The sequence below is a fragment of the Antedon bifida genome, chromosome 2 (assembly GCF_963402885.1).
Source record: "Antedon bifida chromosome 2, ecAntBifi1.1, whole genome shotgun sequence".
In the NCBI taxonomy this organism is placed as follows: domain Eukaryota; kingdom Metazoa; phylum Echinodermata; class Crinoidea; order Comatulida; family Antedonidae; genus Antedon; species Antedon bifida.
The window spans coordinates 2,014,140-2,029,270 of NC_136227.1; the positions used below are offsets into that span (position 1 = coordinate 2,014,140).

General features: G+C 33.5%; 3 protein-coding genes across 3 annotated transcripts in view; 1 reads left to right on the forward strand and 2 right to left on the reverse strand.

Moving 5' to 3' along the window:
• LOC144835753 (transmembrane protein 17B-like) lies at window positions 1-2,725 on the forward strand. Its single transcript, XM_078690839.1, has 4 exons — window positions 1-108; window positions 778-881; window positions 1,232-1,345; window positions 1,776-2,725. The coding sequence occupies exons 1-4, from the start codon at window positions 6-8 to the stop codon at window positions 2,046-2,048; spliced, it is 594 nt and encodes a 197-aa protein (XP_078546965.1). The 5' UTR covers window positions 1-5; the 3' UTR covers window positions 2,049-2,725.
• Window positions 2,673-15,131, reverse strand: part of LOC144835728 (protein CASP-like) — a 27,377-nt gene continuing 14,918 nt past the window's right edge. The window contains exons 12-18 of the mRNA XM_078690806.1: window positions 6,127-6,263; window positions 5,726-5,789; window positions 5,274-5,386; window positions 5,046-5,165; window positions 4,630-4,773; window positions 4,379-4,524; window positions 2,673-4,061 (exon numbers count right to left, since the gene is read on the reverse strand). Coding sequence (XP_078546932.1) covers window positions 3,995-4,061; window positions 4,379-4,524; window positions 4,630-4,773; window positions 5,046-5,165; window positions 5,274-5,386; window positions 5,726-5,789; window positions 6,127-6,263 — 791 coding nt within the window. The 3' untranslated portion in view covers window positions 2,673-3,994. The remainder of the gene's footprint in view (window positions 4,062-4,378; window positions 4,525-4,629; window positions 4,774-5,045; window positions 5,166-5,273; window positions 5,387-5,725; window positions 5,790-6,126; window positions 6,264-15,131) is intronic.
• On the reverse strand, window positions 11,012-14,817 carry LOC144835726 (homeobox protein cut-like 2). Its single transcript, XM_078690804.1, has 4 exons — window positions 14,007-14,817; window positions 13,118-13,768; window positions 12,291-12,782; window positions 11,012-11,905 (listed from the first exon to the last, which is right to left on the reverse strand). Exons 1-4 carry the CDS (start codon window positions 14,560-14,562, stop codon window positions 11,259-11,261), a joined length of 2,346 nt encoding a protein of 781 aa, XP_078546930.1. The 5' UTR covers window positions 14,563-14,817; the 3' UTR covers window positions 11,012-11,258.

The following is a 15,131-nucleotide window of genomic DNA, read 5'->3' on the forward strand; positions in this document are numbered from 1 at the left end:
GAAAGATGGCGGCGGATTATATGCGACAAAAATTGACTTTGTTTACTGAAGCTGTATTTCCAGCTAGAGGAATTCGGGATCCACGACAGCATCATTTATTAAAGCCTGGTAACATATTCATTCATTATTAATTAAAGTAAAACGTTTTACTAGACTTATTACTGTACGTAATCACGGGTAAGTCCGGAGGCTAGTCCTAGGCCAAATTGGACGGTATAATCAACAACATAACGCGAGAGAAAACGGATATCGACCCTAGGCTCTATCCCTGAAACGACTACTTTATTAGCAAACAGGGGCCTAGGTATTATATTCGATTAGAAACTTTCGTAGTAGGTAATATAAATATTCGTGGAGTACTTTTTGTATTCGAATGGTAAATTGTAAACGGATTGTGCTCAACAGAAAATCATTCGAATACAAAACTTTAAATTGTAAAGATCACTTTATTTATTTCTATACAAATGCAAAAAAAAGGCCTACTTAATAATACTAGCTAGGCCTATTCTATATAAATATTTATTATAATTTTATATATACATTTCCATTGTGCAATTGAGACTGGACCGTTTTAGAGGTGTTTACCACCTACTCATTTTGTGTTTTGTTTATTTCTTTGTATGTGTATTGTTTTAGAAGTTGAATAAATAAAAAAAAAAGCGAGCTTTTTCATTTAATAAGTACTCAATGGAAAAACTATACTCAATGATAAGTTCCCAATCTAATAAAACAATTTATAACATTTTGATTAATTTCATTGATTGATATAATTGACAGGTAATGAGTTGGTAACTAGTCTGCCGCTACAGATGTTGTTGTACTTCAATGTTTTCTATTTTCCCTTCTGGATAATAAGTTGCATTGTTATGTTGGAACTCAAGGTAAAAATATGTACAGTTGAACCTCTCTCGGGTGGGTCTGGAAAAAAAGTCAGCTTACGGGAAGTGCCGAATTATGAGGGTTACTTCAAAGCGCCCAACCTTTTTAGCAGCTCACATATCACCATTTTCTGGCAATAATATATTACCCCAGATAATTACTAATGGTTTTCTTTATAGTTAAGAGTTTCCACAATCATCATGTTGATTAATATCACAGAATTAGTTGGTATGGTGGCAGTATTCACAGCTGGTTTTGTGTTTAGTTTTGATTAAATTTATTTAATACAAATTCCTGTAAGTGTAATCCTTAAGTTACAAATAAATTGCATTTTTTTTTCTCCGCTCAATAGTTTCTACACTTGCAGGAGATCTACCAGTTTATCCATATCACTGTGTACATCATTATGTCTGGGACGGAGATCATGAGGCTTTACCTTGGCTACCTAGGCAACTTACAAGAAAGGGTATGTACTCAATTATCACATAGGCCAAATGTAGGCTCTCACTGCAATAACAATGTATGATTACCCAATAAAAAAGCTTACCGAATAATTGAATTAAAATTGGAGTTGTGGCTTGGTGGTTATGATGCTAGACTACCAATCCAAGGGTCCTGTCATAATATGTTATGATTTTTTTCACTCCCAAAGACTTGTAATAAGACTTGGTTTATGTAGAGGATCTTGTGTGTATGTTTGTCTTATGAACGGGATTGCCACTTTTAAGAAGGATATTGAACTTATTGTTATCCTTGGCAATTTGCCTAAATATATAAAACCAAAAAACAAAACCGGTTGAAAAGTAACCAAAATGTAGTTAATGCAGTAATTAATGAAAAATAATTTTTTAACAAGATCATTTAATATAATTGTGTTTATTTCCATTTATCTTCAGGTGCCAGAGCTGGCTGGTTTCTGGCTTCTGACTCTAGTTCTTCAACTGCCGCTCTGTGCCCTGTTGCTGGCTGGTGGCGCCATGCCGTTTCCAATAGAACGTGCCATTCACATCGTACTCCTCTTATTCTTGTTTTCGGAGGTTTTAATCGGTTACCACGCTTTGAAAGTGATGTCAAACCATCAGGTGATGAAGTTCCATCTCCAGCAGTTTGATGATGTTGTGGAGATGCAAAATGGTTACCATCATTTGGAAGAAGACCCAATGATGTGAGGATGATTGTGGTAAAGATGCGGAAGAACTCATCACCAAATTGATCTGTAGCATTCAAGCGGATTGTGGAAAGTGGAAAATAAAAATATGCCTACCCTCCAAGAAGATCAATTAAAGAATTCTAGGAAGTTATCACTAAGAAAATTGTTTGAAATTAAAACTTTTTTATTGGTCAATAGAATTGAGAGGAGCACTTATACCCGTGAATGGAGTTGCTTCTTAAGATAAAGAATGCAACATTGCCTACTAAGAATAATTGAATATAAGGTTCATAACTAACGGATGCTGTGTTGAAAATTAGGCTGGGTATAAGCCCTTAAAAAAGCTTTAGACGCATGAGGGGAAAAGACTTTTGAAATGGGTGTCCTCATCCACTTTCCTCAAAAATTTTAAAAAGCACATCCTTGCATTGGACAAAGTTTTTTAAAAAAAAACTACTAGTGTTATGGATTTCTTGCATTGCAAGAGATTGCAAAGCAGCAGTATTATTTGTGTCATTTTAAACTTTTCAAATTATTTTTATGTGCAGCTGATGCAAGCTGTTGACGTATGAATGTAGGTAGAACTGTCATCAGTTGGATCCAACTGTATACAAAGAGAGAACAAATTACACCTTGAACTGTATATATTACTGTATTTATATATTTGTAAAGACGAATAAATATTTAAAGAAACTCTTCGTTTTGTCAGTACATGCTTTTTACAATGTTTACAGCAATAGCACATTTGACAATAACGATATCTCAAAAAGGTGGTGGGTGAGAAAAAGAAAACGGCAACACTACCTTAAGATTATCAAGATACTTATTATTTGATGTAAAAGCTGACTAGATAAGTGATGATGGGAACTATCTATAACAGTGTGTCTTTATTATGGTTGGCCCTTCACTGGATGGCCTAATCATAGTCTCTTCAACTTAATATAAAGCCCTTTCTACACTATCAAACTAGTTTGACAAAAAAAAAGTGTGATGTGCCCAAATATGGTAGTTATATGACCTCATCATGTCCATATATGGGCACATCACATTTTTTTTGTCACATCATGTTTGATAGTGTAGACAGAGCTTTAATAAACTATCAAATATAAATGTATCAATGATGTATATTGTAGATGAACACAAAATCTATCAAAATTAAACCCTTAGTCTACAAAAGTAAATAAAAAAACCTAATGAAAATTATCTAGAAGAATTATATCCCCTAAATTTGTCATGTAAAATTAAAATTTTAAATGTAATATTAATAATGTTCAATTTAATAAATTTCTCAGGTCAATATAATAGAGCAATTGCTAAATTTACAGAACTCATTTATGTAACTTAATTAGTATTCTGTTTTAATACATTGAAACTTAAGGCTCTGTCTACACTATCAAACTAGTTTGACAAAAAAGTGATGTGCCCAAATATGGTAGTGATATTAAATCATCATGTTCATATATGGGCACATCACATTTTTTGTCACATAAAGTTTGATAGTGTAGACAGACCTTAATACTGAATGAGAAAAATAGCTTATCGATTTCACACAATTTCCACAAGTACTAGTATATTGAAAGTAGGAATGTGTTAATCACATTTTAATTAGACTTTTGTATAATACAATTATATTACATTAGCATACAGTATGATTGACAAATACCTTTAAAGAAAAATAATACTTGACTATCTAACCATCTTTGCATTGGAAATAAACATAAATTTAAAGCAGATTTTCACAACAGGTAAACAAAGTAAACAGAAGTTATGTGGATAGATACTTCTTTGTATACTGATTCTTCACATGTTACACTAAATTATGCCCCCAGAGTTGGAAACGGATATGACAGGCAGATAATATGGGTTTTCAATGGAGTATGCACATCATCCTAGTGTCTCACACTAACTAGTTTGTAGGTCGTAGGTCATAGCAAATTGAACGCTCCCTAATACCAGATGATGACATCACTGATGATGATCGTGACCTAGGTCAACATTATCGGGGTGGAAGTGGTTCATGTGATCAGCAAACCTGGATAAAAGAGAGTAGTGTTACTTATTTTTATTAAATTTGGAAACACTTATTCATACTACACAGTACATAATCTAAAGCCTTGTCTACACTATCAAACTTTATGTGACAAAAAAGTGTGATGTGCCCATATTTAGTAGTGATATGCTTAAATAAGGTAGTGATATGACATCAGCATGTCCATATATGGGCACATCACATTTGTCACATAAAGTTTTATAGTGTTAAAGTGTTAATGGATGTATTTAGAAAGGATAGGTTTTTATTGCTTTTATTGAGGTGCTTCACTGAAGTGCACTAAACTAAGAAAGACTTACTTGTGGACACATTCCGATGCCATGTCCCTCTTACAAGCTGAAGTATAGGCAAGGTAGTACAACACGAGGAACACAAGACAATGAAGCAGTACAGTGTAGAAAAAGGCAATGGTGCGTGCTACTTTGTTGGATAAGATGAACTTCCCCTGGAAAGTAAGCAAAAAAAAGAGTTTAAATAGGGAAAAAAGGAATTATGCTCAAACATATGAGCTAAACATACATTTATTGCTATTATTAATAACAACACTCACCATTCCAAGTGTAGCCTTGTCATACGGCGTCAGGTTCATATATTTCCGTTGCCGTTCTTTCTTTCCGAATGCGGTAAATGGGTCCAATCTTTCCTCATACTGTCTGGAATACCGACTCTCGGTCTCATCAAATTTAGCTGATGGCTGCAACAACAAAAATATTTAAAATTACAGGCAAGCACGAAATATATACATTTTTTTTCATGTTCATATTGTGGACAAGCTGTAAATCTGCAGATATTGGTGCAAATCTCACAGTAAACAGTCAATGTAGCAGTATATATAATAGGTTGTTAGCTTGTACCAGGGCATGTAGGCAAAACTGCTCGATGCAAAGCAGAGCAGAATAGAAATAATATTCAAAGACCATTTAACCGGTCTACCATTTGACTTATATTGGTATGATGTAGACCTACCTTTGATGTTGGATAGCTCTGAAGAAACTTGATCTTCTCATACAACTTGACGTTGTCAGATCGCAGTGTGTCAACTTCATTTTGTAGCATAAAAACCTGTTTCTGCTGCTGTTGGTTTTCCTGAAATAAAACATTCACACATTCACTTAGTTTGTGAAAAAAAATACCCATTCATTTTGGACAAATTAGTAGATACAGTGTTTATGTTCAATCAATATTGTAACTTACCCCCTCTAATTCCTGGTTTCTGATTCTGAATCGCTCCCTCTGACTAGACACGATAGGTAACAGCGAGTCCACTGCTCCAACTGGCTCTTGAACTGTCTGAGTAATCGGCAACACTGTTTACAAAAATATATTTTTAAAATAATTTACGCTGTGAGGTGTTTTTTAGAATGATCGTAACAACAGTACTAGGTACGATCAACTAGCGTTCTTGTCACCAACTTAGCCATCCAGTTATAGTACTGATGTAGGAGAGTCTATCTGTACAGCAACTAAAGATATGGACCCAAGTAGTTTATAACAGTATATGTAAAAGTTGGAATTAGGGACTGATGTAGGTCTATAAAATAAATAAAGCAGTTTTGATCAGAGTGTCATGTGACATGATAAATGAGCATTTGAACCACAATGTGTCTCTGTCCATTTTGTGTAATTACTGAAGTAAATGTACAAACCTGCTGCAGAACTCTTGACCACCTCAGCCATGATTTCAGCTTCAGAGTTTGGTTGGGCTTGACCCTAGAAATAACAGATATTAATATTAATAATAAGAGATATTGAAACTCAAGAAACAAAATGCTATTGCTATTTTTGTTGTAGAAGTTTTTGTATTTACAGGCTCATAGTTCATAGTGTTTGTAAAGCTCTGTCTACACTATCAAACTTTGTCAAACAAAAAAAAACAAAAATGTGATGTGCTCATGGACATGATGATGTCATATCACTACCATTTGGGCACATCACATTTTGTTGTCACATAAAGTTTGATTTGAGTGTAGACAGAGCTTAAGATTTGTAAATCAAATGAATGCAGTGGTTCTATATCATTAATTAAGTTTCTGTACAACATGTTTACCTCTCCTTCTCCTCGATATAAACTTGAGAGAGAATTAACGCTGGCAAGGTCACGTTCAAGCTGGGTCACCAGTTGCTTCTTCTCCTCTACAGTAGAAATAAGTGTTGTGTGGTTCTTCTCCAGGTCTGTGTATCGTGCTAAGAAATGAACAAACATTTAAACTTTTGAGGTTGTGCTAAAAGTGTCCTGAAAAAGGGATTCTATCGAATATTATACCATTAAATAGTCAATTTATCAATTTAAACATTTTGCAACACAGATTGTCACATACAGTAATTGGTTATAAAATTGATATTGAATTGTGTTTTAAATATTAATAATAATAATATTCTGGATTTATAAAGCGCCCTAATGATGTGAAACCTCTAAGGGCTGTACATATTATTACCCCGGTCATTTTTTCATCAAACACGTATGGAAACATACTTTCATAATGCAGTTAGTAATCAGCGCAAAGTTGTGTCTTGACCTTACCAGGTACCCATTTGTACACCTGAGTGGAGAGAGTATATTAGAACACTATTCCACAATTGAGCATCACGATATTCTGTATTTCGTTTGGATGCAGACATTACATCAAGTTGATTTTCAATACCCTGCTGTTTAACCCCGCTGAGTAATACCTGATATTTCTTATAAATATCATCATCACATTACTAATATGTACTATTGCACGCCATGTGACCAACAATCGTCCAATCAAATGACAGGAATTTATTTAGGTGTTATATAATACCTGATATTTCTTATAAATATCATTGTCACATTACTATCCTGATGCTTCGCTGCCTCCTCTCGTTTGATCAGAATCCGGGGATTCTATTATTCCCAATCTACTAATCAATAAACTCAAGGAAACCTTTAAAACCATCCACAACAGAAACCATTGAAGCAATTAATTAAGGAGTCTCCGGCGTAAACACAACTATTATATACATTTTATGTATCATTATACTCCCTTTCATGCTTGTAACTTTAGATGTTGCATACCTTGATTTATGTCTGTTTGTTATCATTTATTCTATTGCTATTTTATGTCAATTTATTTTTAATAAATCATTGTGAGAAAGTTTATTTCATGCAACAGTAAGTAACACAGAATATTGTCTCCTACTTTTGAACAGAAAAAATGTGTGAATTTAGACAATCTGCAGAAGTGATGGTAAATATGCCTAAACTAGCTTAGCTTATGATGATTTTTGACATTTTGAGAACAAACACTATCCAAGCTATGGGCTTCCAATTACAGTGAATTAAAATTGTTTTTGGAATACAATTATCACATAATTCATAGCAAAAAAAAACAACTTAAAAATCTAAGAAATCGTGAAGAATGTAGTGAGTTAATGTATCTTGACTTTTGACATATATAAAAAAAATACTCAGAGACAAATTAAATTTTCTCTTGTTTTGTTTGTTTTTATTGTTATTTTTATGGCATGCATTTTATCAACATATACTATACAGTATAAATGGGTTACACACAGACTTGGATTACTATAGGAATACTGTATAACTACGGGATTGTGTGACGACAACCATCATATTATAAACACTGTGCGTTCAACACAGAAAGAAAAAACAGGACAAGCTATCACAACTCTCCCAAAATAAAAATCTCTTACAAATAGTTCAAATCTTTTTGTATTTCTTAACTGGACTGGACTTTAAGTCAATAAATATTTTAGGATTCACCTTAAGTAGTAGTAAGTATTCACTACATGCCATATCCGCATGAATTTAACCTCCCCCACACACCCCCCCTCCTGCCCCATTTGGAAAGTGTTATAACATAGTCAGTACTTTCCACAATATACCAGAAAAAAATTACTCAAGTAGCTGCAGTTGAATAAGGCATCACATTGTATATCCTTGTAATTGGTAATTTTTCCACCATTTTTTTTTCTACTGATTTTTATCCATTTATTGGATAAGGTCGTACATATTTGACCCCCATTGACTCTACTACCCCATTAGTAAATATGAAATTTTGATATAAAATCATCATAAAATGACATATGAGATAGGAATGTTACTCATTCATTTTCCAAACATCAGAATTTAAGTTTAAAAAAAATAAAATATTTAGAAAACGTTTCTCTGAAAGTAAATGCTTTTATCGTTGGCAAGTTTCATAAAGCCTTTGGTATTTATAATATTTTTCACGATTAAAGATAGTTTACAAAATGTTATTTTCTCCTTTATAAATACAATTATTTGCAGTGTTCTCGAGCCAGCTGTTTAGCTTCACACTGCTTTATCTCCAAGTTGATAATGCTACTATATACAACAATTGAATATAAAACTTCTGTCTCTGTCGTTTTTCATTTACAACAAACATATGTTCTCTTTGTTTTAATTTTATCCGGAAATATTTATCAAAACAAAATATTTGCTTTTTCACCAACTAAACATAATGGCAATAATTAAGTAGTGGATATAAGAGGACATTTTGAGGACCAACAACTCCCATTACATGGAAGTTTATTGGTATTAAAATTAATTTTTGGAATATTATGAAAAAAAAAACGTTTAGTGAGTGTACTTTGAAAAAATGCTTAAAATAGGCAGACAATTTAAATATATTGCATTCTTCTCAGAGTTTTTTTGAAAAACAATTTCTTGCTAAGTTGGAAGCACAAATAATAATTTAAAACACCCGGCGGAGGAAGGGTACACAAGACAGGGTCACTAATTTCTTTGGCAAGACAAGCTGTGGGAACAATACAGACCAACAGCAGACATTAAATACATTTTTGTAAACGTACAAAATGTGGACAAACGTGACAAGGCTTTCTACACAGGTTACTATCAAGATACTGGCCAAATAAATACATTTTTAAATTAAGTTACTTTTTGGGTTAATATGACTAATGATAGCATTCAGTTAAATCCTTAAGCTCTTCCACACTATCAAACTAGTTTGACAAAGTGTGATGTGCCCAAATATGGTAGTGATATGACATCATCATGTCCATATATGGGCACATCACTTAAAGTTTGATAGTGTAGACAGAGTTTTAGACAAATATTACAGTATTTTGACACAATCTACTATATTATGTGTAATTCGGTTGGTTTAAAAGGCTTACAAATATTGAAGCCTATTGAAAGACATCCAACCCTTAAACCCTACCTGCACCTAGAACCAACATTTCAGTGAAACAAACATTAATGTTACATACAGCATCGGAATAAAATAATATGATAATGTAATTTACGTTGGCACCCATTTTGCATAACACACTTAACATAAATAAAGATTATAATTTAAATTAAATTATTCATATAATGGCATCATGGGCATCTAATGACCATGAATGGGCATCTAATGACCATACATGGGCACCTGATGACCATATAAGAACACAGGGAGAACATCATAACCATTATGTGGTTCATGTTCATTTCTTGGCAAGTAATATAATCTAAACATTAACAATAAAACACATACAAACTTTACAAATAGACAATAAATTTTAAAATAATATTAGTAGTAAATTTTAAACTAAAAATTTAAAATACAACTTTTAAATTAATGAAAAAGTAATGATATGGCCATTGAAAGAGATACTGACATTTCATGACAAAAAGGTGAATTTACACAGTATATTGATAACAAAAATAATTTAAATTATCCTAGGTAAATATATCAAGGTTTAGGATTGAATTAATACAAAACCTATAAAAGGTTTGTTTGGGGGCAAGTTTTTTCACCATTTTTATAAACTTTGAACGGCCAATATGAGATGACGTGGACATAAATTTGAAATGGTAAGAAGTGGGAAAATATTTTTTTAGGCTGATAACAATTTTAAATTGAAATTAATCTGTTTATTTGAATCATTTTATAATAATTGGTTAATTGTTATGAAAAAAACATACAATGTCTGAAGTATCATGAATGAATTTGAATGTTTTTCATATCCTGTTTGACGAGCACCATCTTCCTATACTAGTTTACCATATTATTATATTTCTTTAGTTTTATCAATCAATGTCTTTGGTAATAGATCCTCTATGTTTCGTTGGTTAAAAGGTCAACAATTTGTAATAAATAGGTGCATTAAATAGTCCCGAAAAAATAATTTCTGTTTGGGAAAAGCATGGAGCAAATATATTTCTTCCTCCATGGGAGAAGGTATAATTCAACAACTCAATTGCACAATGGGAGTTGATTTACTTTATAAATATCAAGGGTATTGATAGCAGCTAAGATTTATATAAAATCTATATTTAGCACAAGGGCAATGAAGTAGGCTTAGGTTAATTTATTAGTATAAAAAATGATATAAAAATTATTAAGTAAAAGGATGACGACGATGATACTGTACATAATTAAGTATTAAAAACATAAATAATATAAAAATAATAGTTGTACGGATTATATATGATTAATAACGTTTGATAACTTAAACATTCATACTAGCTAAAAATTGTTATAATCTTAGTCTATTCTAATATTGGTGGCATTTGATTGACATTAAAACTAAATAACGGACTAACATAAAACAATTTAAACACAAATTTAAAGGATACTTTAGGGTTAAAAAGTTCTACTGTTTTGATACAGAAACACAAGTGGTATCATCAACAAAACCACAAGTATTAGTATAAATACTTATTAATGTTTTGAGGACAGCATTAAAGATGTATTGTCCCCCTGAAAAAATAATTCTTCAAAAAATTTTTGTTGAATATTCCATTTTAATGTAACATAATAGTTATCCACTTTGACAACAAATTGGAATAGAAAAAAATGTATTTACTTGAAAAAATGTAATTTAAAGCAAAAAATGGTCAAATTGGCTGGCAGCCAATGGATTTTTGGTTGAATTTTACCATTTATTTTGTCATTTTATAAGTGAAAACATGATTTTTTTCGTTTTTTTTTTCTATTGAAATGATTAACTTGATTAAAACTACAAAATAACATATTCAAAGTCTGATTTAATTAATCTTCATTTTTCATGTTTTTGGGGGACAATACATCTTTAATAAAGTACAAACATAATACAACACTAATAATGTACATAATTACATGATACAGGATAAAAATAACATGAATGAATTATTTTACATAATAAAATAGACCCTTGAAAATAGACTTGGTATCAGATTTTTTAGCAGGTTTAAAACTCCCAATCACCATGTGACGATAAAGCATCATCCTTTTCTGAAACCTCCGTTTTTGGTGATTTTGTGGCTGTATCCGTAACTGTACTGTTCTCAGCTTTTTCTTGTTTGATTTTCAGTTTTTCAATCGTACTCATAGAAAAGTCTTTTGGCTCATTATTGTCTTCTTCGTCGTTTGACGCGGAGTTCAAACTTTGTTGACGGTTGATGTCGTCTAGCATAACAGCTTTTTCGTTACTGTCCATCGGATAGATGACCAATTGATTTTGATGATTCTTCCCTACCATCGTTGGTAGCGGTGAATCTGGAACCGATACGTCATCGTCGGCTACAGAGCCATTCCGTGAATTCGATCCTTCTACAAAAGCTCCGGCTCGTACGAGTGTCTCCATGTAATTTCCAACTTCTGCGTCTTCCATCGCAGAACCTCGTTTGAGACGGGATCGATGATTGTGGAACCAATTTGTGACGGTAGATATGGAAAGATTCGTGGATTGCGCAATGCGAGCCATCGCTTCGCTGGACGGATACGGATCTTGATGGTAGACCTCTAACAGTGTTGCTTTCTCTTCTGGCGATAAGAGGATACGTGGCCGCTTCGACAATGGACTGTTACTATTTGGCATTATTAACATTCGCTTTGCTGGTGGTAGAAAACATCAAGAATTATTTTAAATTATATACAAAGGCTACTGTTTTAGTTGATCATTATTATGAACTATGGCTTCAATAATTTATATTAACAGTAATATTCAACAAAAGAGAAGATTCAATTGATAATGCTAGCTACAAAAACTAGAAAGTTAAGATTATTTGAAAAAAAAAATCACTATAAAAGCAAATGCCAGTCTTTCTGTGCACACTAGAAAAATTTTGAGTGTTTTAAAACTTCTTAATTTTAAATCAATGAATTGATATTTAACTAGTATTTGTATTAAGTATACCCCTGAGAATTTCTAAAAGATTGTGATCATTATTACCATTTCTTTCCCTCGAGTCAAACAATATTTAAGAGAGCGTATACTTACGTCTGCGTTTTGGTTTATAGTTTTTGACTATGTCGATTCCATTAGGGTCATTCAACCACATGTGCATTCGTATGTAAGGTTCGCGACCTTTCATACTCAGTTTCAACCACATCTTAGGCTTAGACAGTAAGTCACTGACAGAGCCTTGAGTCAGGCCTAGGACTGCTTCACCGAATGCTCTCTGACCTACGTTGTGCATGCCCAGAACCGTTTTCACCTGCCGCGATAGTTCGTACGTATCTAAGTACTCGATGGTTGCAGCTTTATCTCGGACCGGTGGAAGATCTGGGAGCGGTTCTGGGGAAAACATGTCATAGAGTTCCGTTTCTGTATTTGGCGTTGATGGCTGAGAGCTTGGGTTGGTCTGTAAATCTATAGGCGAGTCTGACGGTGGAGGGTGTAAAGGTGGTGTGGCTCGGATTGGTGGGCTGAGTTGGCGTGGTGTGCTGGACCGTGTTGGTGAAGGTAATGATGGTTCATCATCATCCAAACCTGAACAAAACAAAAGGTTCAAAACATTGATTAAAACATTTATTTATTATTTTCAGTTTCAACTTTATCAAGTATGTACTGTATTAGGTTTTATGTTGTGTTTAAAAGGTAAATTCCCAAAACATTGATCAAACATGGCAAATATGTTTATATAGCTATATGCTCTTATAATCAATATTTTCAGTGTTAATTTTTATTGTATGTAATGTGTAAGCATGCAGTTTTTATATTGTGTTTAAATGGTTATGTATGATAATAATAGATAAATAAGTGTAAATAAGTTTTATTGATTTGAAATGATTGAATGAATGATTTGCAACAACAACAAAACTTACCACTTTTAGCTGAGACTTCTTTCAACTTCTGTATATTGTTTTCCTCTACCAACCATAGCTTCATGCGAATATAAGGCTCTCGACCCCTTGGTGTCAAGCGCCCCCACTCCTTTGGTCTGCTTAGCAGATCACTAACACTTCCTTGCGACAGACCTAAAACAAGCTCACCAAAAACCTTCTGAGAAATGCCACTCCTAAATAAGATGTCTTTCACCTCTTGACAGAGATCAACGGTGTCAAGATTCTGACTCTGTCGGAACTGTTCTGTCGTCAGAGGTTGCAGCAAATGTCTTCTCCAGACCCTCATCATTCCTCTGCTGTCTTCACCAGAGCTGCTTTCACCTTCTCCGTCGCCAGATATGGAATTCTGAGGGCTCATATTAGGGTCGTTGTTTTGAGATTTTCCAGGGGTTTCTAAAATCTGCTGATGTGCTAATTCTGCACACTGTAGAAGGGCTTCCCGAGCGCGTATGTCTGCACATCTAGCACCGTTTGCAGATACTTCGGATTTGATAGCCATTTCTTGGTTCTTCTGAGCATCAATTTCTTGCCTAGCTAGTGCTAATATATTGCTGACCGCTTCTTCTGTAGAACCACTGGTGTAGGTTGGCAATTGAGTTGGTGGTAAATATTGTGGGGAAGCTTCACGTCCTAAAAACAAACACAAAGATAACCAAAAGGAATGTTATAATTAGTTATGAGTATTAATTAATTAAAATTTAGTTCAAACATTTAAAAATTTACTTCTCTTAATTGTAAAAATGTAATATTATTAAACAAAATTGGAATTGCTGATTCTTTGCGTTACAGTGACCTTAGTCGTTATTTTTTTGTCTTAACCTATTTTATCTATTTGTTAATTAAATTTGAAATTAAAAAGTATTCTCACCTTTACGATGTGCATTGATCATCTTCAGTTTCGTTTTTCCTTGCGGATCAGTCAGGAAGTGAAGCATTTTAATATACGGTTCTCTTCCTTTTAAAGTCAATTTATCCCACGGTTTCGGCCGCGACAAAATGTCGCTAACAGAGCCTTGACTCAGTCCAAGAAAGTATTCACCGTAGACGCGCTGCCCAATTCCGTTACGCAACAAAAAGTCTTTAACCTTGCGGGCAATTTCAATGGTATCAATCGGTTCGTGATTCAATGCAATTGTACTGGATGGAGTGGCCGGCGATTCGTTTGGTGTACTACGCGGTGAACTACTCTCCTTACTGCTCGGAGACGTCTTAAACATCGGCCTCACCGGCGCCGTAACATTGTTCGACAGTAATGGACGCTGCTGTATCAGTGACGGATGGAAGTGATGTGCAGATGACTGCGGTGTGGGAGACATTGGATTGAATGTCGGTGGAATAACAATAATCGGTTGGATGATTTGCGAGTTCTGCGGCGATTGCATTCCTTTGTGTTTATATGCTGCTGCCACCTGGTGGCCGACCATCGATGCGAATGCTTGGGCATGTGCGAACCCCCCATTACCTGTAAGAGAGGTACAAAATGCATTTTGTCAATTCTCCTCAAGAAATTTCTTTCAGAATGCCAATTACACAATTCAATTTTTTTTCAAACACAGACGCTCACAAGACAATTTTTAACGGTTATCTAAATAAATTTTTATAAACAAAATGCACTTTATACCTGACTTACTATTAAGTGGGTGGTAAAAATACAGATAAAAGCGCATAGACAATGTATACATTATGTGAATTGATGTCAAATATAAATAATTTGTAGACATATTATAATGCATTTGATAGTTTTGTTCATGTTTTTACTAATAAAAATAGAATTAAAATAAACAATAATTTCAGGTTGATTTTGTATAAAAATGTATTATAAATTTACAATAATCAAAGCATAGATAAAGTACCAATAACAACTATTCCTTTGTCAGAATTTACTTAAATTCTTTGCAAAAGTTATTAAAAGTTGTAGAAAACACCAATAACCCTACATAACCCCAAAACTGATTTTTCGTGACTCACTTATATGCCCTGGTGGGCTAATATG